This window comes from Copadichromis virginalis, linkage group LG10 (assembly GCF_057382275.1).
Source record: "Copadichromis virginalis isolate Kocher_CV1m ecotype Utaka linkage group LG10, C_Virginalis_male_GT1.1, whole genome shotgun sequence".
In the NCBI taxonomy this organism is placed as follows: Eukaryota; Metazoa; Chordata; class Actinopteri; order Cichliformes; family Cichlidae; genus Copadichromis; species Copadichromis virginalis.
Window position 1 is genome coordinate 8,442,828 of NC_140627.1, and position 26,423 is coordinate 8,469,250.

At 40.7% G+C, this 26,423-nt stretch overlaps 1 protein-coding gene across 1 annotated transcript; it reads right to left on the reverse strand.

Annotated features, from left to right (window-relative positions):
* Window positions 1-4,272: 4,272 nt before the first annotated feature.
* LOC146699779 (scavenger receptor cysteine-rich domain-containing group B protein) lies at window positions 4,273-13,490 on the reverse strand. The gene is made up of 11 exons (XM_085471358.1): window positions 13,355-13,490; window positions 12,505-12,537; window positions 11,859-11,897; window positions 11,078-11,380; window positions 10,908-10,976; window positions 8,354-8,668; window positions 8,035-8,103; window positions 7,636-7,710; window positions 7,107-7,421; window positions 5,125-5,226; window positions 4,273-5,017 (listed from the first exon to the last, which is right to left on the reverse strand). The coding sequence occupies exons 1-11, from the start codon at window positions 13,488-13,490 to the stop codon at window positions 4,701-4,703; spliced, it is 1,773 nt and encodes a 590-aa protein (XP_085327484.1). The 3' UTR covers window positions 4,273-4,700.
* Window positions 13,491-26,423: the final 12,933 nt, after the last annotated feature.

Below are 26,423 nucleotides of genomic sequence, written 5' to 3' on the forward strand. Positions count from 1 at the left end.
CACAACAAAAGTCGCCTCAAGGTGCTTCATAGATACAGAGAAAAACCCAACAATCATATGACCCCCTATGAGCAAGCACTTTGGCGACAGTGGGAAGGAAAAACTCCCTTTTAACAGGAAGAAACCTCCGGCAGAACCAGGCTCAGGGAGGGGCGGCCATCTGCTGCGACCGGTTGGGGTGAGAGAAGGAAGACAGGATAAAAGACATGCTGTGGAAGAGAGACAGAGGTTAATAACAGATATGATTCAATGCAGAGAAGTCTATTAATACATAGTGAGTGAGAAAGGTGACTGGAAAGGAAAAACTCAATGCATCATGGGAATCCCCTGGCAGCCTACGTCTATTGCATCATAACTAAGGGAGGATTCAGGGTCACCTGGTCCAGCCCTAACTATATGCTTTAGCAAAAAGGAAAGTTTTAAGCCTAATCTTAAAAGTAGAGATAGTGTCTGTCTGCTGAATCCAAACTGGAAGCTGGTTCCACAGAAGAGGGGCCTGAAAACTGAAGGCTCTCCCTCCCATTCTACTTTTAAATACTCTAGGAACAACAAGTAGGCCTGCAGTGCGAGAGCGAAGTGCTCTAATAGGGTGATATGGTACTACAAGGTCATTAAGATAAGATGGGGCCTGATTATTTAAGACCTTGTATGTGAGGAGCAGGATTTTGAATTCAATTCTGGATTTAACAGGAAGCCAATGAAGGGAAGCCAATACAGGAGAAATATGCTCTCTCTTTCTAGTCCCTGTCAGCACTCTTGCTGCAGCATTTTGGATTAGCTGAAGGCTTTTCAGTGAGTTTTTTGGACATCCTGATAATAATGAATTACAGTAGTCCAGCCTGGAAGTAATAAATGCATGAACTAGTTTTTCAGCGTCACTCTGAGACAGGATATTTCTAACTTTAGAGATGTTGCGCAAATGGGAGAAAGCAGTCTTACATATTTGTTTAATATGTGCGTTGAAGGACATGTCCTGGTCAAAAATGGCTCCAAGGTTCCTCACAGCGTTACTGGAGGCCAAGGTAATGCCATCCAGAGTAAGAATCTGGTTAGATACCATATTTCTAAGCTTTTCAGGGCCAAGTACAATAACCTCAGTTTTATCTGAATTAAGAAGCAGAAAGTTAGCGGCCATCCAGGTCTTTATGTCTTTAAGACATTCCTGCAGTTTAACTAATTGGTGTGTGTTATCTGGCTTCATGGACAGATAGAGCTGGGTGTCATCAGCATAGCAGTGAAAATGTATGCTATGTCTACTAATGATGCTGCCTAGGGAAGCATGTATAATGTAAACAGAATTGGTCCTAGCACTGAACCCTGTGGAACTCCATAATTAACCTCAGTGTGTGAAGAGGACTCTCCATTTACATGCACAAATTGGAGTCTATTAGATAGATATGATACAAACCACTGCAGTGCAGTACCTGTAATACCTACAGCATGTTCTAATCGCCCTAATAGGATATTATGGTCAACAGTATCGAATGCTGCACTAAGGTCTAGCAGGACGAGCACAGAGAGGAGTCCACTGTCAGAGGCCATAAGAAGATCATTTGTAACCTTCACTAAAGCTGTTTCTGTGCTGTGATAAGCTCTGAAACCTGACTGAAACTCTTCCAATAAGCCATTCCTCTGCAGATGATCTGTTAGCTGTTTGACAACTACTCTTTCAAGGATTTTTGATATGAAAGGAAGGTTGGAGATTGGCCTATAATTAGCTAAGACTGCTGGGTCTAGAGATGGCTTTTTGAGTAAAGGTTTAACTACAGCCAGCTTGAAGGCCTGTGGTACATAGCCGATTATTAGAGATAGGTTGATCATATTTAAGATCGAAGCATTAATTAATTAATGGCAGGAAAAGACACGTTGATGGTTTAGAGGAAGTAATTATTGAAGTTAACTCAGAAAGATCAATTGGAGAAAAAGAGTCTAACTTAACATCAATGGTACTAAGAGTAGCTGTAGATAATATTACATCTGTGGGATGATTACTGGTAATTTTTTCTCTAATGATAAAAATTTTATTTGTGAAGAAGTTCATGAAGTCATTACTAGTTAACGTTAAAGGGATGGTTGCCTCAAAAGAGCTCTGACTTTTTGTCAGCCTGGCTACAGAGCTGAAGAGAAACCTGGGGTTGTTCTTATTTTCTTCAATCAGTGATGAATAGTAAGATGTTCTGGCTTTGCGGAGGGCTTTCTTATAAAACAGCAAACTATTTCTCCAGGCTAAATGATGATCCTCTAAATTTGTGACACGCCATTTCCTCTCCAGATTACGAGTCATCTGCTATATATACGTATATATGTGTGTATATATGTATATATATGTATATATATGTGGTGCAACGGATCACAGTTGATCCATAATCCCTAATCCGAACCGATCCCACTCCACGGTTCGGCACGCACGTGATCCGAAGATTCGAAAAAGAAGGAAAAAAAGTATGTGTATCGTGCACGTGGTGGGTCTGTCAAGCGATAGTTATGGCCAGTGCTAGTGGTCCAAGTGGAGGAGCAGAGGAGTTTGCCGTATTTAAGCAGCCCTTTGCTGCCCAATCCGACCGTGCTAAAGCTATTACAAAAGCTATTGGGGTGTTTAGCTGCAGACGGGAGTCCGTATTCTGTTGTGCAAAACAAGGGGTTTAAACTATGATGAACGTGCTTGAGCCACGCTATGATATCCCGTTCGCGCCTACTTTAGTGGCAAGATTGTTCCAAGCAGGTATGAGCAGGAAAAGATTTAAGTTGTGGCTGAACTGTCCCAGGCATCTTCTGTTGCCATAACTACTACAAATGGGTGGATCTCCAGGGCAACGGAAAGCTACGTGACCATGACAGCTCATTATATCACAGCAGAGTGCAATATAATGAGTATAATGTATTATTGTAGGGTCTACCTTACAATATAAAGTGCCTTGAGGCGACTGTTGTTGTGATTTGGCGCTTTATAAATAAAATTCAAATGAATTGAATTGAGTGGTAGATACAAAGACTGTACTGCCCTATATCCAAAAATTGATCCTATCCGTGACTTAAAACCGTGATCCGATCTGAACCGTTTTGATCCGTTGCACCCCTAATATATATATATATATGTATTAGGGGTGCAACGATACACAAAATTCACGGTTCGGTTCGGTTCGATACTTTGGTGTCACGGTTCGATATTTTTTTGATACAAAAAAAATGTTCATGCCTTTTTAATTTGTCATTTATTAAATTTTCACGGCACATTCCGCACCACATCTCTGGGCGTTCATCATTTGTTTGAAGCCAGCTCACCTCCTGCAACTACTTTTCCGAGAATACACGCTTCTTTTGTGGTTCGGACTCCTTCTGACATTTCTTTGGAGGTGGAGGAACATCACAGTAATTGCTTAAAGGAGCTTCTTCGACATCTTTAAGAGTTCTAAACAAATGTCTGTCCTCCTCCTGAAAATCTTATGTACGCAAACACGCGTTGAAATTTCTTATCTTGTTTATCTTTTTTATTTTGACAGCGAATGCGCACCTGCAGACCACTTATGTGCAGCCCTGGTTATTTAGCTTGTCATATTGCAGCCACAGAAATTCTTTTGTCCATGAAACCATAAAGCTGCACTTTCTTTTTGCCTTATAGTCTGATTTGTCATAACTTTTCCGTTTTGTGGTAAGCTTTTCTTTGGCTGTCACTTCTTCACCCTGACCTGTCTTATTTGGCTCAGCAGAACTAAAATATATATCCTGCTGCTTTTACACGCGCACTCACATAACGCTCAGCGATTCTCTGCACGATCAACCTCTCACATGTTTAAGCTTGCTGTGGGAGAGTTCACTTGTCATGTTTGCATAGTAAGCTAACGATTGATAAGACTATGTCAGAGGAATTGGTGCGCAAATTATCATCACTCACCAATCAGTGCTGTCGCTCTCTATACACAGTTCGCGCGATTGCAAAGTGAAAGCAAAAAACCCAGCGCAAATTCAAACGCGATTTCAATATGTCACATATTGACAGTGGCTCACCGATGCCAATGACATAATTACCCAGCTACATTTCCGAAACAATGCAAAAGCATTGACATATATTTTTCCTTCCTACAATAGGCCGACGGGCAGGGCAGAGATAAATTTTGGTAGCCCGACTGGAACGGTTCAATATCAATATGAATATCGTTGCACCCCTAATATATATATATATATATATATATATATAAATAATTATGGAATAAAAGCACAGTTATTTCATGTATATACAAGCTATACCACATTTATTTATGTGTATTTCAGTGTTATAGATTATAGTATACAGTGTCATTTATGTTATATCATACATATTTGTGGATTGTGGAGCAGAGGCTGTTCTGTAAAAATAGCTTTAATCCACAGACTTCCTCAAGTATATTCCTTAAGTGAAAAATAACATGTACAGTATATATTTTAACAAAAACAGAAAGACAGACAGTTAAAAGCTTTACTTTTCTTCATTTATCAAACAACTGTGTACATTTTGTTTTACATAATATATTTATAAAGTGCTTAATAGGCTTATATAGTTATAGAATATAATCATGGAATGGCATATTAACTGTTACTTATGTTGGTGATGGTGGAATATTACTTCAGCAATGTGTCAGCTGTTATTTACATAATGTACACAAGTCCGAGGACGGTACACCCACATCCTAACACATGTTGGTGGGAGTGCGGTTCTGCTGAAATCATGATGGCGAGCAGGTGACACCAGCATCTTCAGAGTGGTCGCAGTTGTGTACATTCCAGGATATATGGGAGCAGCTCTGCAGGGATCTCTCAGTACCTCTGCACTTGAGGTTGTCTAGCAGGATTGTTCCCGTGCCGGGCCCAAAGTAAGCTTCTCCCCGAGCTGCTATGGCTTCACCGCAGCCCACTTGACGGCACACCACCTGGGCATCTGGGAGGTCCCAGGCATCATCGCACACTGTGCCCCATCCTGAATTCAAGTACATTTCCACTCGACCCTCACACCGGTGCTGGCCACCCACCAGTCTTACCAAACCTACATAAAAAACAATTCTTTTAAACTTTGAGCATTGATTGCTTCTGAGAATCAGTCCAGAGGAAGGTGACATTATTGTGAAATAACTGAGGGTATATGTGACTTACCTTCAGGTGGTTGTGTGGTGGTTGCGGTGGTGGTTGTTGGTATTGTTTCTGTTACTCTGAATTCACGCACACTTGCAAGATCAAAAAACTGGGGGTCAAAAGCTAAGGGGAAACAGAGAAGAGAGAATTATGTTCATGTATTCAAGGAATAGTCATTGAATATTAGGTCACAAAAGTAATATCACACTTATCTAACAGGGATTTTAATGACTTATAAGAAACCTGTTTGCTTCTTCTGTTCCTAGAAGCCAATAACCCAGACACAGACTTTGCAGAGGCAATTTCATCAAGATATTGCCTCTGCAAAGTCTGTTTATAACAGTCTGTTTATAACAGACTATGTTTTTGTAAAGATGTTTGCACAAATTACACCCCTTTATCTGTTCTAATTACTTACTAAAGGCAAAACTACTCAAAGCAACTGCTACTGTTAAAAAGAAACTGCATTAAAACATTTCCTGATTAATTTGGAACCAAGGATTTACAGTACATATAAAAGAGGATATTTGTGCTTTTGATTTAGCCTGAAAGAAGTCATATTTGGCATGGAGGCATTCAGTGACGCTGATGTGCCTTGACTCATCCACTGTTTTTCATGCTCTCTGGGCTGTTTCGTCCTCAAAGTACTATAGTCATGCATTGCAACTGGCCAGCCCAGCAGGGCGGGTGTAGATGACTAGATACATAGGTGGTATGGGCTTTTAGGGGAACTCATGAAGTTCCCGCAAAGCCAGAAGTCATTCATATGTTCATATGCAGTGTTGGGGAGTAACGGAATACATGTACCGCCGTTACGTATTTAAAATACAAGATATGAGTAACTGTATTCCTTTACAGTTACCATTTAAAAAGGTGGTATTCAGAATACAGTTACTTTGCTGAAATAAAGGGATTACACGGCGGTATTTTCCTGTTTCATATGTTTGGCTATGCCTAACTATAGCCTCTCTATTTTTGACAAAACACGCATTAAGATGCTCTAATGTCTGTGTCTCAATCTCGCGGCCCATGTCACACCTACTTGCGGCCCGCATAATGACGTGAAGAAATATTTTTAAAAATTATTCACAAAAATGATTTAATATGAAGGCAATAGGCAGAGTGTTACAGGCATCGCCCTAAAGAATGTAGCCTCATGGGCAGTGTAGTCCGTGCTGCAGGGAGAATCGATTGCCATACCCGTTATGTGTCTGTGAGCGAGGGAGGGAGAAAAAGGAGAGTCAAAAAGTATGAGCTGTCACCGACCAGAAGCGGGTGATGGAAGCATGCAAATATAATAATAACCACTGCAGCCAAAAAGAGTGCCTGACGAGCCCAGTTGTAAGTAAGCTATTAAGACTCAACTGTACACCTTTTTCGTGTTTTTCTCCAAAACAAAATATTCTATTGAAGCAGCCTTTCAACGCCTCTCTCTGTCTCTCGCTAGCAAGGTTGACCCAGACAACAAAGTAAAGCTAGTTTTCATCTACAAGCCTGACACGGAACCCAGAGGTCCCTTTACTACGGTTCAGAGCCGTGGACCTGTTTTATATACGTGTGAAACAGTTTTCTATACGAGATCGCTGCAAAAAGTGCAGCCTTACCTAATGTCCACCCTACTGTTACTCATTTTATATTAAGATTTTAAAAAAATCTAATCGGTATTGGTATGGTGAGTAACATTCAGTAAAAGTAATAATTCACACAGCAATAGTACATTCATGTAGTTGTAAAAAGCATGATAATATAATAGGTAATCCAAAGTATTCAGAATACGTTACTCTCATTGAGTAACATAATGGAATACGTTACGAAATACATTTTGGGGCATGTATTCTGTAATCTGTAGTGGAATACATTTTAAAAGTAACCTTCCCAACATTGTTCATATGACAATAGTACAGACATTACAGACATTTACCAAGTTCAGTATATGCACGTGCTATAAGTGTATTTTTAATGAAGCCTAGTTTAGTGCTGCGAGAAAATAAATAAGGTCTTACGTGCGCAGATAACTCCAGCATCCTCATGATGGCCACAGTTGTGCTGACCCCACCCCAGGTGGAAGCACTGGGATAGCTCTAGTTCAAATCCACTACAATCCACATTGTCCAGCAAGATTGGGCCTGAACCGTGGCCAAAGTAGGCATTGGACTTGGCTGCAATAGGTGCGCCACATCCAAGCTGCCTACACACTACTTTGGCATTGGGCATGTCCCAGTCATCATCACACACTGTCCCCCAAACATTTTTGTAGAGGACCTCTACACGACCCTGGCAGCTACTGTTGCCATTTACCACACGAATGGCTGACGTAACTGCAAGAGGCGAAACACACGGATGCGTTATTGCAATTTTAGACTAGAAATTCTTTTCTTTGTAGATTACATTGCTGATGGTGCACAGTGTTCAATACTAAAACGCACGCACGCACGCACGCACACACACACACACACACACACACACACACACACACACACACACACACACACACACACACACTTAATTTTTATACATCAAACAGAATGCTACCTCTTGTTTGGGTGGTTGTTGTTGTTGTTGTTGTTGTAACTGTTGTTGTTGTGCTTGGTGACTTGGTGACTGGAACTTTTTGTGTAGTTGTAGGGGAAGACAGAAAAAATACAATTACTTGATACATGAATACACCAGACAACCCGTTTATGATGGCAGGGTTAGGTTATGGAACACATGCACCACTTTGTTTTGTGGCACTGTGGTGCAGCATGTATATGATCAACAGGGGAAGAATGGCTCACCCTGTTGGTCATATATCAAAATGCACATTTTGTTCCTATTATTAATTATTAACCCAGGACAACAAATGGAACAGGCTGGTGAACAGAAGCAATAATCAGACTGAGCTTGTTTGCACAAAGTTGAACATAGTGTGTAGTGAATGGTACGTTTTACCTTCAGTGTTCAATGTTCCCCACAGCCCTCTCTGGGCCCCTGTTGCTACTGGTGGTATAGTAGTGGACCCTAAAGTGGGTGAAAAATAAAATTTATACCAGTGCTTTATGAAATGCAACTAAATTCTGTGCAGACATTTTTGCTGTCCAGCTAAGATGAATCTGACTGATTTTCTGATACTTGCTAAATTTTTGCCATAAGTTTCACTTACATAACATAACTTTCACTCTGGCAGGCTATCATGCTAAAGTGTAATTGTGAACTTAATATCTTAGTTGCAGGTGTGCTACTCATGCTAATGTGACAGTTCTAAGAGTACCGGTGCAGGTGACCCCAGCGTCCTCATGATGGCCACAGTTGTGTTTACCCCAACCCAGGCTCTTGCATTTAGTCAGGTCCTGCTCCGTGCCCTGGCAGTTGACGTTGTCCAGAAGAATTAGCCCGGTACCGTAGCCAAAGTAGGAGTTGGTGTGTGCAGAGACAGCACTGCCGCAGCCACTCTGTTGGCATACTACCTTGGCATTGTTGAGTACCCAGTCATCATCGCACACTGTCCCCCAGTTTCCCTGGTAGAAGATCTCGACTCGGCCCTGGCACGAGTTCTGTCCATTAATCAGACGGATGGTGCCATCTCCTAAAGTAAGCAGGAGAGGGAGGGATTTGTAGGCACTAATCTTGATAAAGCTTTTTCTTTACAGAGCATATTTTTATACTCTGTAAGTTTTTATTAGATTCTCTATGTATGTCATTTTGGGGGTATCAAAGGGAACAGCAGCTGCTGTGATTTGACACTGATACACAGAAAGAAGGCAATACAATGCACACTACAGAGTGCAGAGGAAAAACCAAAAGTGAAGCGCTAAATTGACATCTAATATTGCACTAAGCACAGATGTTGTCATCATATGCCTCTTTGTGGACAGAAACAAGGAGACAATAGCCATTCTTATGTGTCCATCATTTAAGAAAGCCCTGAATTTGGACGCCTTTACTCAATTCCCACAGGGTTACATAGTGGTTAATGGAAAAGTAGCTAGATACGTCAACTTGTTAACTAAATTCTTCTTCTTCTTCTTTTGGTCTCTCACAATTCTTTGGGGGATTATAAGAAAACACAAGAGGATGACTGCTACAAAGGCAAACCCAGCAAACAATAGGTATGGCCTGGAATTCATGAGGCCTTTGGGGCGTGTTCAAAAGTTTCCATTATCCCACAAGTCTTTGAAGGTGAACTGAAATAATATATTGCTTCAGTTCTATTTGTGTTCCTTGATTAATGAAGTTGTTCATTTTGTGAGTCTTCCCGCATTTTTGACTGAGCACAATGACAAAATAAACCATTGTTCATTCTTTAATGCAACCTGCCCTTGCATTTCGTGGCAACATCTGGCATACCACCTGTCAGCAACAATTTGATTAGGGCGTGAAAATCATCTAAAGAAAAACTGATCTGATGGTGAATTCTTTACAGTATACAACATAAATTAAAGGTGTTCCCTGTGGTCTGTGTCATACTTTGTTTGTTTATATATTACTTTTAAAATTTGTATTGCACTGATGTAAGTATATGAAAAACCTAATCTGCTTATTTAACAGCGAGGCAGTGCAGCATCTTTTGCTTAAAGCAATTTCATCAGTTTTGTCCCCTGAAGATTAACTCCACATACAGGTGTGGAGTTAATCTTCACACCTGTTGGTTTAGATGCTTAGACCTACGACAATAGATTGGCTTGGGTGCATTATGGTATGGAGAAAAACAAAAAAACCCTCACTGCTATGTAATCAAACATTCAATTTCAAATTCACACACATCTGCCAGCTGCACATCCAACCAAAACAGAGTAATATAAGCAGGCATGCTTATGGCCACCAGATGAATTCAATTTGTTGGTTTTAGTTCGTTCTCCCTTTGGGCTCGGAGTGTCATGGTCCATAGTTTTCTTTTGGGTTTAAGTATGCTTTAAGTTTGAGCAGTTTTTTGTTTCATTTGAACCTTTAGTCATCCCATGACCTGGGTTTTCTGTGTCATATATGTTTAGAGTTGTTGCTTTAATCTAGTTCTTTGTGCTATATTTTATGTTTTGTTTAGAGTTTGTTTTCTAGGCTTGTTACTATAATCTTTCTTTCAGTTTATGGTTATTGGTTATTCATATTATTCTTTGCTTTCAGTTTAACTTGAGTTTTTGTCTCTGTGCCCCGTTTGTCACTCGTGTCCTGCTTTACTTTGCAAGTTAGTTCTCTCCTGTATTTGGTATTAAGTTTTATATCCCCTGTGCTGTTATCATTCATGTGTTTCACCTGTTCTTTATTTTCCCCAGCTGTTGTTTTTTCCAGGATTAGTCCCTGGCATTTAAAGCCTCAGCTGGCCTTAGTTCTCTGTCGTGTCATGCTGTTTTTGTTCACTGTTTTTTTCCTGCATGGCTGCTTGTGAGTATTCCCTGGTTTTGGACTTTGTTGTTTGACACTTATTGGACTCCTGCTATGCTGGAATAGAGGTTATGGCTTTTGTTTTCTGCATTTGGGTCCACATCCATCATGAGAGAAGGACAAATAGCAAAAAGTGCAGTAAAACAGCAAATGTGAACTGAAAGTCTCTACAAGACAGAGAGAAACTTCAGTTTTGAGGATCATTTTTCTGTAGGTAAATGATTATAATACAGTGAGTTAACACACTCACATACAAATGACTTTGTATAGACCTATGTATACAAATTAGTGCAGCTTTAATTTTTATATGAACAAAGTGTCAGTCATGACATATTTATTATATTAATTTTCATGTTTTGCTGGGTTAGGTATCTGTTTCAATAATCTATCTATCTATACACTGGCAGAAGACCAGTCTCATTTTCATAAAAGCAGAGGGCACTTACGTAAACCAGATATGGACTGGGGTGGTGTGCTGGGTTCCTCAAGACCTCTGAACCCCAGCAAGGTTGGTTCTAGCGGCCGAATGAAAAGAAAAGCAGCAATTTCATTATGTTTATTCCTTTTTTTCCTCCTCCCACTTGGGGTTTTATCCACTTAGAATTTTGTATTTTACCTCTGCAGGTGACACCCACATCTTCATAGTGGTAACAGTTGTGGATGCCCCACCCCAGACTACGGCACTGGCTGAGCTCCATTTCACTTCCTCTGCAGTCCACATTATCCAACATGATGAGCCCAGTGCCCTGTCCAAACTTAGAGCTGCTGTACACCGCCACAGCCACCCCGCATCCCAGCTGACGACACACGACATTTGCATCCACCATGTCCCAATCGTCATCACACACGGTGCCCCACGAGCCGTTGTATTGCACCTCCACTCTGCCCTCACACCTGCTCCGCCCATTCATCAGTTGTACTTCAGAGAGATGAGCAGAAAATATTTGTCAGGCTTTCTCTCTCAGAGGAGACATTTTGAAAACATGTGCTTCTGATATGAAGAAAAGAGACTGGCCAGGCTCTAATGTAATGACAGGTAATAGGAAAGAAAAAATTCCTCTGGGAAAAAAAAGTCTAATCCTAAATTAAGGCTATCAATAAGCCACATGACTCCTTGGAAGTGAGTGAAATGGATGCAGGAGGAGGATAGGAGGTTATATAGCAATTAAGTAGGGATTAGAGAAATGGAGAGCTGGGAAAGTGACCTTGTTTAAAGAGCCCCAGGCGCTGTGCTACCTTCTGTACTTTCTTTCACTGACATACAGCCAGACGCTGATAGGTTTTCATGACGTGACTAGGATGCAGATAATTTTTTCACCCCGAATGTTTTAGGCTGTTGCCAGATGGATGTGAATGTGTGGACTGGATGTGGAGGTCACTGTCTATTTCAAACTTACCTTGATACTCCGTCTTCACTGGGCTTTGCACGCCACTGTCTGAAAACAAAGGGAGGATTGGACATGTGAAAGAAAGTGAGAGTGTATGGTTAAATTATTTGATGAAAGGTGGTTTTTGTTGTTCTATAGTTACTGTACACTATATCTACTATATCTATTTTCCTGTAACATGAGAGACAGACTGAAATCACAACAGCAGGCCTGTTCAGACTGTACCCGATGCTACAGAAATATGTTAGCATCCTGCTTTAACTTTTGCAAATACTCTCATCAAGTACAGCTTACTTTATATTAAGCTGACTACATTGAAGCATTTTCATGCTTAAGTATATATATTGCTATGCAAAACACAAGGGGTCCATGTGCAACCCTGTGATGTGAGGCTACATCCCACAATGGATGGAGGACAGTCTATGCCCGAAGACTAATACAATATCTCAGATTTCTGCACCGAACAAAGACACTAAAGAGATAACCATTGCACCCAATGTGGGTCACTTCACGGGCTGGTCCCATGTGTTTGTGACTCTGAAACATGAACATACATGAAACCTAAGGTCTCATGCAGGGTTTGCATTTGTTTTCTGGAAGAGCGGATCGCAAGGAAATAGAAAAGTAAGTGGCGATTAACTTGGATGTTACTTACCGGGTAAAGCCCGTCTGCTTATTTTGATGTCCCCTGAAATTAAAGCACAAAATTAAAAGGTTAGTGAGGCACACGTTTCGTCATCTGTTGGCTCTGTCCAGAGACAAAAGCAGTTATGTGCTGTCAGCACATTTAAATAAGTTGCTGTGCCCACGTGTTGATTCAGTGAGTCAAATTGATCTTGTCTCACTTCAAAATCAACTGCAGGGCTTTTAACCAACTATTGCTGTGGAAACACTGGCCAGGTAGTGGCTGTGGACACAAAAGCACTCATCTACAGGGCGTTTACTTGCAAGTACACCAGGTTCTCGAGCATTATTAGTGCCTCGAATGTGCTTAAACAGTGGCACAGAAGAAATCATCTCATGTGTCACAAACTGGCTCAATTCATCTCCATGGCAACATTTTCTGTTTTGGGAGATGTCCCAAATCTCAAAGTGAATTCATGGATTAGACAGTATGTTGAAGGCACTCACTGAAAAAAAATAATCTAATGGAAGTGTACAGCATACTTAAGATTTTAGACTTCTTACAGCCACAGTCCAGCCTTTGGTTAGTGGGAATATGTCCCCTATGGGAAATGACATAATTTAATAAGCTGCTCTATCCAAAACTGGTCACCGAGAATCTGAAAGAAAAGCATAAACTCCTTAAGCTTTTCTTTTTGTCACATTGTAATGGACAACAATGCACAGCAATGATGATGCAGAACAAACATAATTTGTTGTCTACTATCACATGACATGAAGTAAAGCTTTCTGCATTATTACATTCAGGTAGCATCATGAGTGAACGGTCTTCCCTTATGTGCAGCAATTCATTGAACGTACTCCCATTTCCAAGCACTCACCAAATCTCAACAGAATGCTGACGGCTACCAAGACGAGGGTTCCCAGCAGAGAAACCAGGAGCCAGACGGCTGGGTTCCAGCACCTGCATTCACTCTCCACCACGCGCTGGCCTCGCATGGCTCCCTGACTGGCCATCCGCCTGCAAAACACAGATTCACACTCGCTCAGTCCCTCTAATTTGGTGTCCCGTAATGTTGAGATGTAACCAGTGGGCTACACTTTTCTACTACAACATTGCAGCCAGCTGTTTTTAATCTTGGTTCAGACAAGCCTAATTAGTAGTATTGGATTGTTTTCACTGATTAAGCCCGAAGCTGTTGGTATTGTATTGATGGTAGTCTGAGGTCAAGCCTGATAGAAGAGGACAGCTCAGACAAAAATCTTTCCCAGGAATCACATGACGCTGGTTGTTTCCTAAGTGACACAAAAAGGATGTGAGGAATCTCTGTTTTCATTCAAACAGCCACCCACGTTTCACAGATATCAGGACATGGCACCATCTATTAATGGTACTGCCAAAACAACAAGGAGAATATAGACAACAAAGTGTTGTGTTACATTGCAGTTTTGTAAGCACAAAATGGACACAGTGGTCAGATCTGGCAGCAGGATGACATCTGTTGCCCTCATAGTTGAAAGTGAGGAAGGTTAGCTTGTGACCATTATCAGCAGCTGGAGAAGTCTTGTGTTACAAGCACAGTTGGATACCTGTGTCATTTTTTCAAGGGGTTTTCCATCAGGCAGAGAATATTGGGATTCACCGACAAATCACTCAGTAATCATCGTCAGATAGTAATGTAACCAGATTCTAAATACCCTTCATTCTTCAGAACTGAGAAACTGAAATGAATGACATTTATTTAGTACCGCAAATTAATTAAAAGAAAAATGTATAAGGATGCACAGTAGTGGTGCAAAAAGGTTTAAAATTTTCAACATAAACTGCACAGTAGCATTATACTGAAAATCCAGTTCAAGTTTATTTATATCTCCTCCGCATCTAGTTGTAGTAGTAGTGGAGACTTCCTCATCATTAGTGTTATTATTTTTTCACCTTAAAAACTTAAACAAATTTAACAATAAAAACTGTTTTTACAAAATTTTAAAGGACTTTAAAAAATAAATCTCAGATGTGGCAATACAAAAACAAATTAAAAATCATATATGGAAATTAAAATTTAATTAATTTTTAAAACAAAGTTGTCAGATGGTTCAATAAACTCCCCATTTTTAAAATAATTCGTTGGCCATTATTCATTTCACAGTTCAGGCTTTAAAAACCAATCGCCTCAAGGTGTTTTATATTCTAACTTACAATACAATAAAATACAAAATGTTTTGCATAGTAGTATGCTTTATTAATATCAGTGCTGTTGTCTTTGAAGAAAAATAAATGCAAACAGCACATTACTGTGTTATGGTATGTTACAGTATAGTTTCAATCAAAATCGTGCCCTTTTACTTTTTAGAAAGTAGTAGTAGGAGACACCGGATTTTACTTTAATTTCACAGGAAAAATTATTATGAGGGCAAGGACAAAGACAAGGGCATTGCAAAAACTTCTAAAATCTGAGTGCTGTGAAACTTATTTGTTCCTTAAAAACAGGACTGGAAGGGAACACAGTTTTCAGCTAAGTATAGAAACACCAGCGAATTGTGTCGTAGATGCATTTAGCTTAGGCTGGACCTAAATTTCCTGAACTGCTCAAATCAGTTTCAGCCTGATCAGAAGGTTTGTGTTCTGTTTATATAATTCAAACATATAAATTTATTAAACACCCTGATCACTTTTTTTTTTAGTATCCAGTTCACTTTGATGTTATAGGACTGGCGTGTGAAGCCTGTTTTCATTTTGCAGACTCAATTCTTCATCAGTGATGAGGAATTTTGCAATTGCTCAATTCCAAATTTCTCATGGAGCTTTCAAGCAAAGAATCAAGAAGTGTTGTTAGAAGCATGTGGTTGTTTGTCTCTTTGCTCATGCAGAATCCCCCCTGACCTTACACAGGAATGTGTATTAGGGGATGATGAGGGGAGAATTTGATATTGGCCCCTCGAGATAGTGGACATTCCGGACCTAGGGGGCACAAAAAGACATTTCTGCTTTCTGTGGTCCCCATCGTCAGGCAAAAACGCTGCTTCCTGCAATCTGTCACTAGAAACCTCCAAAATGCTTAGGCACCTGATGACACTGTGGGGGCGCCTCTAGTCTCCTTGGAGAGCGTTAGGCAAAAAGACAAAGGCATGTGAGAGGGACATTAAAATATTTAGCAGCTCTACGGTATAAATATAACGTTTGGGGGCTCGCCGAGGCAAATTTAACACACCACTTTCGCAAGGCCATTTAGTGACAAGAAAGCGTAAAAGCAGAAACTATGGACTGACATGTTTTCATCCAGGTCAGTTCCATTTGCATTGTCTCCAAAGGTACAGTTCCAAAGGCCAGAAGCCCACAGAGAAGTCATTGTACATCCAATTGGGAGGTGGGGATTTTAACACCAGCGCAGCACTGGAGAACCACGGCTGTCTCATTTGCAGACTGTACCAACAAACCTCTTGAAACTCTGGGACAAATGGCTCAGTTATGAGGGATGAAAAATAATCTAGTCCCCAATGTTATGTTTTTCAATACTCCATTCATGGTAGGATGTAGCGCAGATCCGCTGGGGAATAATGTTGCCTTTTGTGTCAGCTCTGCTTCCCCTCCCTTCTCACAGAAATAGCTGAAAGATCTCGGCCCCACAAAAATACCCCTTAATATCGGAGAAAAAGCAGAGAATAACACTGTCAGTCCCTTTAACGGAGACGTTTTTGTGCCATTGAAAAAGAGAATTGGTGGGTTTTTCAACATATAATCTCACTGTAGATATTAAAAAAGTGATACTTTTGTCGTTTTTCTGACAAATTATGAAAGAAGAAAGAACTCTTAGAGAAAAGTACCTCAACAAATTTAACACTATATGATTTTAATGTTCTGAGATCAGTGTCAATGTACAGTTATACAGCAATGTACACTTATCGGTCACTTCAGTGACAGATAAAAGGTAGATTTAAAGACATTAACATCCACTGACTTGTCAAGTTCGATTCATGTAAAAATGGTCATAATGATCAAAGACAGCATTTGAAATAAAGCAATATAAACTCAGTATTTCATATAAAAAAATACATACCTGATGTAAAAAATTATCTTGCCCCACAACAAAAAATTAAATAAAAATAAAACTGGTTTCTTCCCGACAAAAGAAACCTACAAAAATGTCATCAGAGCACAAATAGCTGGCAACTTAATTCCAAAAGTCACACGGAATATACAGAAAGTTTGCGTAGAAATGGAGGCAGGGAGCTCAGAGTATCCAGCGCTACGTGTTTTAGGTCTTTCATCTCCTTAACCCTGCTTGACTATAAGTACCTGGATTCAGTGATAGAGATTACGTAAAACAATAAATACCAGAGCATTGTATGTTAATAGTCAAAGGCCCTGTACCTGTCTATGCTTAAAAGAACCAGGAGGGGCAAAAAAAAGACAAAGACAATGAAAGCTAACCCTTCACTGGTACCCCCGCATCTCCAGTTTCAGGTAGTGCTCTCAGAAGGTGTGGTCCTACTCATCCCTGCACACACTTGCAGAGAGGGACAAGGCTCTGGCTTAGGTCCTGTGTGTGTATGTAGGACTCTCCCACACAGAGGTGCTCTAAAACAGGAGAGCTGCGGGATTTTGAGGCAATTATTCCCACTGAAAGCTGATGACTGACAAATAAGTGAAAGCATAAGGCACAGCACTCTTTACCTTCTTGTATGCATGACGGTAAAAACAAGCCTGTTTGTTTGCTACAAAGGCATAACTTATGTGCAGTGTGGAACTTAGATGAATGTTCTGGGTAAAGATTATGTAAAAGCTTCTTTTTTCTTTTCCCCCCCACAAATTACTGCCTACCTTCCTTAATCTAATATCTAACACTCCAAGTGAGTTGGCTAAGGTGACTCTGTGATTATATTTCGGATACAGAAAATATTTTGTAACTACTGCTGTTATATGAGTATTGACAAGGAAATGCCCGGAGCCTCTGAATCATAGAGCAGGTTAACAAATTACTGCCAAAGACTAATTCCTTCCTGAGGTGCAGAGAAACATGTTGGCTGTTCATAGCCTTTGTCTGTGATTTCAAGGACTAATTCAGGGCTCCTTCCTTGAGTGGCACCCAAAACAGTGGCTTAACAAAAATATAAGGATTAAGTTACACCAGGCTAACTTTCCAAACTTCTCGGAGACGACAAAGAAACAATCACCATACACACAGAGCAAGTCTACATATTTTGAGGTGACCAACTGCTTTGTCTTGAAAATCTATTGTTGGCAACTTTTTCTTTCCCATATATGGTGGGAAGCAAACAAATATGAATATGACAATTAAAGAGTTAAAAGTTAGTCACACAGAACCACATTTTTAAATGCATTAAGTTTAAGTTAAGAAAGGGTCATTTGCTAGCAAAAAGCAGCTAATATTTTACATCCAGCTCAAAGGCGCACTGTCTTTCATTTGAAGTCAAGTTTCTGGGGAGATAAATATTCACTCATATCTTGCTAATATTTTCGGTCTTTTTTTGCTTTTTTCCTGTAAATTAATGTTAGGTTAAATTAAGGTTTTCAGAGTCTAATTGCATGCGTGCAAACTGTTTTTAACATGGGTGAAAAACCATAATTTAAAATGCCATTTTTAGTCGTTGTCATCATCATGCGTTAAAAATTGCGGTAGCAACTAAACTCATGGAGCTAACGTTTTATTCCTTTGTATTTTATTATGGAATGCAATCATCTTAAATTAGTTAGGGGACAGAAAAGATACCTTATTTCAATTTTCTATTCATGCCACAATTTTCTGTGGGCAGTACAAACATCTGATGCAAAATCTCTGCACACCTGAATGAGTGGCAGTTGGAGGAGGAAGAAAAAAACTTAAAACAAAGAAAATGCCCCCATGCTTTCTGGCTAACTGCTGGTATATTTATTAAGTTGTAAAGATGCAGTTGTGGAAAAGAAAATTTACACAAGACTCTATGTAGTCCTATGCAAAACAAAGTTCAACCCATGATTTTTATAGTTTGTAGAACTTAACTTAGTCTCTCTTTGTCAAATCTTTGAAGCGAAATTTTGGCCCACTCTTCTTTTATAGCATTTTTACAGGTCATTGAGGTTTGGGGGCATTTGTTTATCCACAGTTCTTTTAATACTTTGGTATGCAGAGAAGCTCATAGTCAACTCAATGACTACAAGGTGGCCAGAACCTGTGGCTGCAAAACAAGCCCAAATCATTACCCTTCCACAGTTGAGGTGACTGTGCAGTGTAATTTCAACATCCAGTAAGAACTAATAAAATCAATCTGACTGGATCATCAGTATGACAATATTAATCTCAACTCACATATAAGTTTAAAATAGAATAGAATAGAATTCAACTTTATTGTCATTGCACATGCACAGGTACAGGGCAACGAAATGCAAATGCAAAACTATTTCATGAACCAAAACATGGCATCATCAGCTGTATATTGTTTATACTATACATTTGTCAGAAGCAGAAATACCAAGTCTTTATGTATTAGAATATCTGTAGCAAAAAATAACAAATGGAGTAGGTTTAATCACTTCATTCAATAAGTTGGACAGTGCATTAAAACTGTAAAGTTGAAGGATTTAAACAAATAGAATCTGCTGAAAGACAGTAAAATGCTCCTTTCCAGTTGAGGGCAGATATTGTGTCTTTGTAACTATGAGTCATCATTTCAAGTAGCCATGTGATTGACTATTGACTGAGCACAGATCTAAAATAGTTACCAAATAAAACAATAAGACAGTGGTCTACATTAAATCATTGATGTTTAGCGATTTGTAATCTGCACAGATGCGTTATTTAAAGCCAAAAGGGTTAGACTATAACAATATTAGGAGCAATTGATGGAGTCTGCAGACATGTTATACTAAACAATATCTGTTTACTGGAGGAAAACACCCTCTTCAGCCTCATTACCAGTTAGAAGACAGAACATAAAACATAAGGGGGAGTAACTGATGCTCCCAGAATGCTGAGAAATGTCTAAAAGAAGTAGGAGAACGTTTTTTTCTCATAGCTTTTCATTACTGCAGTCAGTGTTAAGGATTAAAAAAATAATGACACTGTATTATTTTTAAATACTTAATATTATCATGTTCCATATCCATTGCGTTATGCTTTTATGCAGCACACAGTATACAGGTGACATGTTTTTCAACACATTTTTGGGAATTTGCATAAAATATAAAGGGGAAGTTGGAAGAGCACAATCTGTTTGATCTATGACCTTCACTACAAGTCAGAAATCCCCCAGGATTTACCAGCACTTTGAAAAAGAATCCCTTTGTTAACTAGGTGACTATTATTTCCTTTATAGTGGTGTTTCCCTTTTATATTGTTAATGTGAAAGGCGGATTTTTTGTGGGATCAGCTTACATTAGATTTACGGAAGCATGAAATTAAAAATTAGGTTCCAATGTTTTCTCTATAGCTTGGTTGAAGGGCATTGTGTGGTACCTCCATGGGCTGTTTTCCAGTGTGGACAGGCCGACTTTCATTTAATTTCCTACCGTAATTGTACTTGATACTGCTGTAAGTCTAACTTTAATTTTGGGGGGGTTTTTGTTTTTCAAAACATTACATCTCTTCACCTTTCCAACAAAGAAGGATGGGAAAAGTATGCAAAAAGAATGATTGATTTACTGATATTAATAACCGTATAAAGCCTTTCAGTTGCTGCAAGTTGCTGCATGCTATAAGGTGCTATAAGGTGGCTTTTTATAGCCATACATAATTTGTTGAAATGCTGCCATCATATTCAACTGCTAAAGTAAGACAGTGAGCCAGCATGCACTAGGTTAAGCATGGAGTTCCATGGGGCTCCATGCTAGGACCAAGTCTATTTACATTATACATGCTTCCCTCAGGCAGTATTATTCAATGGCATTGTATACGTTTTTGTTGCTATGCAGATGACACCCAGCTTTGTCTATCCATGAAGCCAGATGACACACACCAGTTAGTTAAACTGGAATAATGTCTTAAAGACATAATGACTTGGATGACCTCTAATTTTCTGCTTCTAAATTCAGATAAAACTGAGGTTACTGTACTCTGCCCTTCAAATTTAGAAACATAGCATCTAACCAGATTCCTAACCAGGAATTATTTTGACCAGGATATGTCCTTCATTGTGCATACCAAACAAATACGTACGACTGCAGATTGCATTTGCGCAGTATCTCTAAAATTAAAAACATAATTTTTAGAGCTGCACTGAATTCATTATTATGCGGTTGTCCTAAAAAACTCCTCAAAAGCCTTCAGTTGATCCAAAATGCTGCAGGGAGCTGCAGTGACAGAGATTAAAAAACAGAACATAGTTCTCTAATATTAGCTTCTATTTATTGTCTCCTTATTAAACCCAGAGTCAAATTTAAAATCCTTCTCATCACATACAAAGTCTTGAATAATTAGGCACCATCTTGCCATTAAGGCTTCATAGTATCATATAATGCCAATAGAGCACTTTGCTCTCTGACTGCTGGTTTACTTTTGTTTCCTAGGGTATTTAAAGGCAGAGCCTTCGGGCCCCTCTTCTGTGGAACCAGTTTCCAGTTCGGATTTGGGAGCCTGACAACCTCTCTACTTTTAACATTAGACTTATAAGTTTACTTTTTGATAAAGCATATAGTTAGGGCTGAAGCAGCCCATATGGAAAAGAAATAGTAAAAACATATATGATTTACTCATGAAAGTGGCCACTTTCATGAGTAAATCATATATAAATCATATAAGGCTTACATGATTTACTCATGAAAGTGGCCACTTTCATATATTATTACTTTCATATATATTTTTAGTACGTATACAAAACATACAAGTTCCATTTTATAATTTTTCAAGGGATCTTATATGTGTTTTCACTCTTGTATGCTTTTCATATAAGTTTCATACAAGACAGATAAAAACTTTATAAGATTTATATATATCTTTTCCATATGGGAGGTGATCCTGAACCCTTAGTTAGAGTGTAAAAGTCCTAGGTTGCTAGGGGCTTCCCACAAAGATAGCTGCCTAAGCCTAATTCTGCTAGAGGTTCTTCCTGTTAAAATGTAGTTTTTCCTCTCCACTTTCACCAAGTGCTTTCTCATAGGGAATTTCTGACATTTGCGCCTTCAGGGAACTGTTTTTGTGATTTGACACTATATAAATTGAATTGAATTGAATTGAACTATAATTGGCCAATGAGGTTGAAGATTTCTCTAAAAATGAAGTTACAGTAAAAGCCTTCAACAGCTTCTTTGGAAGAAATGAGACAGAGAGTGCTACATAGAGTTTTACACTTTTCTGTATTCACATACAAAAGAACAAGAAATTGATGTGTAAAGTAAACCACATCAAAACACTTAAAATGATGTGTGAATCATTATGGAAGATAAACAAATTTAAAATAAAAGAATCAGCCATTCAAGTTGACATACTGTATTCAACTGGCCTTTCTTCATTTAAAAAGATTGATCATTGTGAAAACGGCACTCCAACTGGTTCATTTGTGATGAATTTTGTCTCTCTTTTTTTTTTTTAAATGATATTCTGCGCCAAGGACATATACTGCATATAACTCTATCTTCTGTTTTTGGAACATCTAGCCATATTCCTTTGAACTCGGTATATATGCGACTCGGATTCAGAACCGTTGCACAGTGAGCTGTGTGCACATCTAAGCTACAGTTTACAGAGAAAGAATGAAAAGAGGAAACAAAGCTACTACAAACAAAAGGCCTTATAAAAGAGAAGGTTCTAGGAAGCACAGTCACTTCAGCTACTAGTGAAAATTTCCAAGCAGAAACACACAATGTAAGCAAATGGACCTTCAGCTGGGAATTAAGTTTCTGGAAAACATACCTTTTTAGCCTGTTGATGACTTGGTGAGGGTAGCAGTTATACATATTATTTGTGTCCGATTGAGTCTGATTCATGTTAGAAGTAGAGCATATATAGATCAGGTCTATTCATGTCGGCAGGTTGGAACAATAGGTGTCATAACATACAAAGAGCTTACAGAGAAATGACATCCAACCTTTTGGGGTTATGCCTTTGTAATATGGGATCATGACGTTGAGTTTTCACAAAGGTATTGATTATGTAAGGGATTTTTTTTAACCCCTTGGGTATAAATGTGAGGTTAGAATACAAAAACACTCAAGTGGATCTTGAAAACTGATAGCATTCAGTGTCCCAGAGGTGGAGAAAACATGGTTAGTTAGCTTACTGGCAATTACTTGATGCGGGCTGTCCTCTATTGTCTCCAATTGTGTGAATCCCTCTTTTAGAATCAAATAAAACTGTAATCTCTGCCCATGTACAACATATAGGTTCAATGACAAATTCGATATCACATGTTTGTTTAAAAGATTTTGTTAACAAAACACTGTCATGAGATTATGTAACCTTGAGGATATTAAGTTAACCAAAAATAGTAAGGAAATGCCAACTTTCCCTTAAATGCCCTATTTCTCATAGAGATACTGCTGCATGATGTCAATGCATGAATGATACGCTCTGAGGCATGATTCACAATAAAACAAAAAAGGCGACTCAAATATTTTGAAAAAAAAGGTGTATGCTTGTTCTGTATGTGACTTTAGTCGGTTGTTTTGTGTAAATGAAAACTGTTTGCAGTTGTTTTATGCCAATAATTATTGTTTGAATAAAAACTCTAATGTTGAATCAGTGTCACCTTTTGTCAGCAAAGACTGACTGCGAAAAGGTGAATCAGAGTGAATCGCATATAGGTCTACTGATAAGAAAGAAGGAATCAAGTAGCTAAGAACTCAAATCTTTGCAAAATTACCATATAAAAATACATTTCTTGCAGACTTATCAGAATGTGTACTGGTAGTTTCACAGAAAGATATACAGAAGGCACATAAATGTCTTAGTATTCAAAAATATTACTGAGATAACTGCCAGAATATACTGTTCCCTTGTTTATCGCGTGAGTTATCTTCTAAAAATAACCCGCGATAGGTGAAATCCGCTAAGTAGCCAACTTTATTTTTTACAATTATGCAAAACGTTTCGTCGACATTGTTGTGTTTGTTGGGAAGAAAACTTGCAAACATACAGTACAGCACTTCAGAGTCACACTACTAGCTATCGAAGATTTATGTAAATTTGACAAGCTGAACGCATTCTGTACTGTACAGGAGACACGGCAAGTGATTGATTGACAATGGTTTACAGCAGATCAGGACGCAGAACACAATGCGCTGTTAAAAAAAAGAGAAAAAAAAAAGCAAAACACCGAGGCCGCGAAAGGTGACCCGCGTTAGCGAGGAACCACTGAATATGAAAACATGGGCAGTAGCGGTTTTAGATACGGGCGATACGGGCGACACGGGCGGTTGCCCGGGGCGGCATCACGGGCATCGGCAAAAAAAAAAAATTGCTTGTACTCATGCTGCCCCGACATCATGCCAGCGCATATTGGGAATGTCATAGGCACCGATCGGTTTTCTATCGCCCATTTGCTGGGAGTAAGGGCGTTTGCGAAGTGCGCCTGCTGCTTGCGGCGCAGAGAGGAGAGGGCGGGGCGGCGGGGGATTCTCTGACTGGCTGGAGCAGCATCTAATAACCAACTCGCGAAATAAAAGAAAATAAAAACAAAACAACAAACACGAAAACACCAGACATCATGATACAGACTTATAATTTGCACCGATGTGCTTTCAAAATTCTATACGCAAAAAGTGAGCGCGAGAGCCCTCAGTGCGTCTGCTCGCTGCTGAAGTCAAATTAAACTTTATTGTCATCTCCGCTACATACAGTCCAGTATATAGAGAGACGAGACGACGAGGCTCCAGTTACAGCAGTGCAAGTAAACGAACAATAAATATTTAAGAGTAAAAAAATAAATATACACTTTAGGACTCGGGGTAAAGGGAACAATTGTGGAGGTAAACACAGACGACACGAGAGCTCTCGATAAACACTGCTCGTTTATTACTCATCACCACAGAACTGAACACTTTCCCTCCAAAACACAGCAACAACACTTCCTGAGAACTGGGTGTGAGTGGAGCCCTCCAGTGGTCCACCACACATGCCCCCCCCAAACACCCAGTAGGGTCATCCCCTAGTCCAGAACCCTTGCTTTAATTAAACGTCCAGAACGGCTGAACCGCGGAGGTGGAGAGCTGGCGGAGGGGAAACGAGCCTGAGGGCCAGGCTGGCATGGGCGGTCAGGAAAAACTGAAGATAGCTCGGGCCCCGCCAGGTGGGGGGTGCTCCCAGAGGAAGAAGCAGGGTTGTCCAGTCCACTGGAAGGCGGGCGGCCACGGCGGGGGGCCTGAACCGGCACCACCTGGTCATCCAGAAGCACATGTGCTGGTTTAAGTCTGTCAATAGAAACAGCCTCCTGCCGACCCCCAAAATCCAAAAGGAAATGCTTCCGGCCCGGTTGAATAACCCGAAAAGGGCCGTCATACAGTGGACACAGCGGAGGCCTACGAGCGTCATGCCTGACAAAAACAAACTGCGAAGAGTCCAACGACCTCGGAACAAAGGTGTCGGGCACACAATGGTGCACTGGGCCAGGAAGAGAAAACGAGTCTCTTGGGGGACGGAGAGACAGCACAGAGGGAGCGAAGCACGGGGTGGGCTCTCAGGCAAGAATTTCCCGGGGACCTGGAGGGGCTGACCAAGGACAAGTTCAGCCGGGGAAACCCCAAGGTCTTCTTTAACTGCGCAGCGCAACCCCAGTAAAACCCATGGAAGGCGGTCAACCCAGTTGCCATCTGTGAGAGAAGCACGGAACGCGGCCTTAAGCGACCGGTGGAAACGTTCGCACATCCCGTTGGCCTGCGGGTGGTACGCAGTGGTTCGGTGGACCTTGACCCCCAGGCCATCAGCCATGGCAGACCAAAGCTCGGAAATGAACTGGGGGCCCCTGTCTGCCACGTCCGACGCGTCGGAGGTCACCGCAATCTCCGCCGACGGAAACGGGTGGGCCAGCAGGGCGGCGTTTGCCAGCGCGGTCTTGGCCCCAGAAAATGCCTGAATGCGTTCAGGGAGCCAATCAATCGGGTCCTTAGCTGTTTTACCCTTCAAGGCAGCATAGAGAGGCTGCAGCAGGTGCGCAGCTCTGGGGAGAAAGCGGTTGTAGAAATTGACCATCCCCAAGAACTCCTGCAGTGCTTTAACGGACGCAGGACGCGGAAAAGCCGAAACGGCCCGGACCTTGTCTGGCAACGGAACCACACCGTCAGCGGAAAGGCGGTGGCCCAAGAAATCCAGCACCGGCAAGCCGAACTGGCACTTGGAGGGGTTGACGATCAGGCCGTGTGCCGCCAAGCACTGGAAAACCTGATGCATTTGGGACGCGTGCTGACTCTCAGAGCAGCTGGCCACCAATATATCGTCAAGGTACACGAAGACGAAAGGCAGCCTGCGCAAAACAGAGTCCATCAACCGCTGAAAAGTCTGGGCGGCGCCTTTCAGGCCGAACGGCATGTGCAAAAATTCAAATAGGCCGAAAGGGGTAATAACGGCAGTTTTGGGGAAGTCTTCGGCGTGCACGGGAACCTGGTGATACCCCCGCACCAAGTCAATTTTAGAAAAAATCGAGGTGCCGGCGAGGTGGGCGGAAAAATCCTGGATGTGGGGAATGGGGTAACGGTCGTTCTCCGTGACATTATTCAAACGGCAAAAATCCCCACACGGCAGCCACCGACCGTCTGACTTGGGCACCATGTGTAGCGGAGAAGCCCAGGCACTATTCGAGCGCTGCACTATGTCGAGGCGCTCTATTGCGGAAAACTCTTCCTGAGCGACGGAGAGTTTCGCGGGGTCGAGGCGGTGCGCGCGCGAACACCGGGGGACCGACCGTTGGAATATAATGTTCAACCCCGTGCTTCGTTGCCGTGTTCGAGAAATTAGGAAAAGTCAGTGAAGGGAACTCCAAGAGCAAATGCTGAAAAACATTCCCTGAAGTCACTAAATTAGCCCGATT